Consider the following 2,390-nt stretch of genomic DNA (forward strand, 5'->3'; position numbering starts at 1 on the left):
GATTTTTATTTTTTACTTTACATTATTTACTTTTTACATATCCTTTGGTAAAATGCAATTGATTTTTACTAAGCCTTCCAAATGATTGTTATGCCGCATTAACGACTGTATGTACTTGTTAGTACATACAGTCGTTAATGCGTCATAACTATAGTTCACAGCAATCTGTACTACCTGACGGGTATCTTTCGATGTTTTGGATTTAACCAAGAGATCACTGGAACGTCGTATATCTCAAGAAGTAAATACAACTATTAACGTTTATATGCTCTTAACAGTAGAATATATTTATATAAATGTACAATTATGTACGTGTATTTTTTATTTTTAGAAGATGGCAGATGCTATGGAAAATATTTACACAATTGTATTGTTTCTGCCCAGAAAACTCACTGGGAATATGATCGATTTGATACCATCCTGCTGGATAGCTAAGGAGGAAAATAACACGTCCCGATGCCAATACCCTGGTTCAAGGGACTATTCAAAAATCCCGCAGTGGGTTACACAAAGAAAAGAAGCGGAAAAAGACTGGGAATACTTTTCAATAGAAATAATTGCGTACGCACGTAAGTAAACATATGCTATTTTCGAAATATATTATATCGCAAAGAGAAATATCTGACGTGATAATAAGAAGAAATTGCTCGTAGATAATCTGAAACAAGGCAAAAGAAGACTGAGGCGGACGTTCGCCACAGCGGAGGTGCGCAGCACGGATCAGGGGGAAAAAGAAAACGTAATGCCCACACTTTTGAGCGAAAGTGACGTACAAGAAGAATTAGATAACGTTCAATATTTACACGCTGATCCCTTATTTTGTGATATGGATAAATTACTAACTCCAGCGCGCAGCGAAACAGAAACTGAAGGAGATAGGAGCGAGGAGGAGAATCAGCAGACGAGAAAAAAAAGGAAAACCACATATGGTAAGCAATAAATTTTTGTCCATGAATTTACATACGTACATTTTGTATATGTGTATTTTAATATCAATAATTAAATATGTATTAAAAGACCAAAATGTTACTAATATCCAGTTTTATCAGTACATATCCGGGCTTTCATACGTTATCTCTTACCGTTAATTTTACGATGCGTACCATCCACATTAAGGGAGCCAACGTACCAATGTTCGGATACGTACTTGAAGCTGAATATTAGCATTTCGGTTTTTAAATATATATATTAAAATTTTTGATATAGATTACACATATATGAAACTTACGTATGTAAATTCATGTACAAAAATTGATTCCAATAGTTTTTTTCTCAATGTGCATTGAGAATATAATTCCATTCTCTAGGTATAGCGATATCGGAAATGTACAATCAAGAATATATTAACATAACGCCTAGTTGTGAAGTTTCGATATCAGTATGCCTCAAGTATTGGATTACCACAACGCGGCGATCTTTGCATATTGAAATATATATATATATATAAAATTGCTTTTTTAAATACATTTGTCGTTTATTTTACCTATACGATGTTCCGTCGTGTATAAATATCTGTACAACTTAATTGTATATTACTTGAAGAATTGGCAATTCCTTACATAATCTACAGTTACGATGTGCGACTATTTACATATGACGGTCCTTGCACAGCTGAAATTAAGGACAAGTATCTTGAGAGAAATTTATAAAGTAAAACCATCTTTCAGGAGTCCTACAGGAAAAAGTGGACCGCTTGGAGGAAAAGTTAGACGTTATTTTAAGAGCGATCAATTGTGCAAAGAGAAGCATACAATATGACATCGACAGAAAGCTAGACGCTTTAAAAAATACCATTACGATTAATCGTCTCGAACATGCGGGCAGCCGTAACATTGATGAAATTCGAACATCGTTGGAAACAACGTTCCCCATAACAAATATGCAAGACTTCCTGCAATTTGAGGCAGCTATTGCTGATTCCGCGAATAAGAAAACAGCTTTGGTGATTATGCACATACATACTTATATATTGTTGCGAGCGCGTCGCGGTATTGCGAGCGCATCGCTCCTGAAGTCCGCGGATTGCAAGCCGGGATACGTAGCAACGGTTGCTACGTGGGTCTGGCTTGCTTGTTGACAACAGCTGAGAGGAGAGAGTCTCTCGATAGCCTGCGAACGGTGTAAACGTGTGGCTTGAATAGAGAATTTATATATCACGTTGCTGTTGCTTTATAATAAAGTTCTTGTTCATTTCTATATTCGTGTGTCTTGTCTCTCTCCGCGCCCGCGAGTGTAACAATATATATATTTATTTATTTATAGTGCAACAATATTAATACACAATTTTACTATAAATATCATTGTACAAGCTCATTTAAGATTGACTTGGCCTTTCATACACTTTATGTTCTTAAAATGAATGAGTAAATGTTCATTGCAAATTAGTCTGT

At 35.4% G+C, this 2,390-nt stretch overlaps 1 protein-coding gene across 1 annotated transcript in view; it reads left to right on the plus strand.

Moving 5' to 3' along the window:
* Positions 1-2,390, plus strand: part of LOC116853584 — a 4,743-nt gene that overhangs the window by 439 nt on the left and 1,914 nt on the right. The window contains exons 2-4 of the mRNA XM_032834707.1: positions 332-569; positions 654-929; positions 1,668-2,055. Of these exons, the coding sequence (XP_032690598.1) occupies positions 332-569; positions 654-929; positions 1,668-2,055 (902 nt within the window). The remainder of the gene's footprint in view (positions 1-331; positions 570-653; positions 930-1,667; positions 2,056-2,390) is intronic.

This window comes from Odontomachus brunneus, unplaced genomic scaffold (assembly GCF_010583005.1).
Source record: "Odontomachus brunneus isolate Ranch 3 - 2012 unplaced genomic scaffold, Obru_v1 Obru_scaffold_366, whole genome shotgun sequence".
Classification (NCBI taxonomy): Eukaryota; Metazoa; Arthropoda; class Insecta; order Hymenoptera; family Formicidae; genus Odontomachus; species Odontomachus brunneus.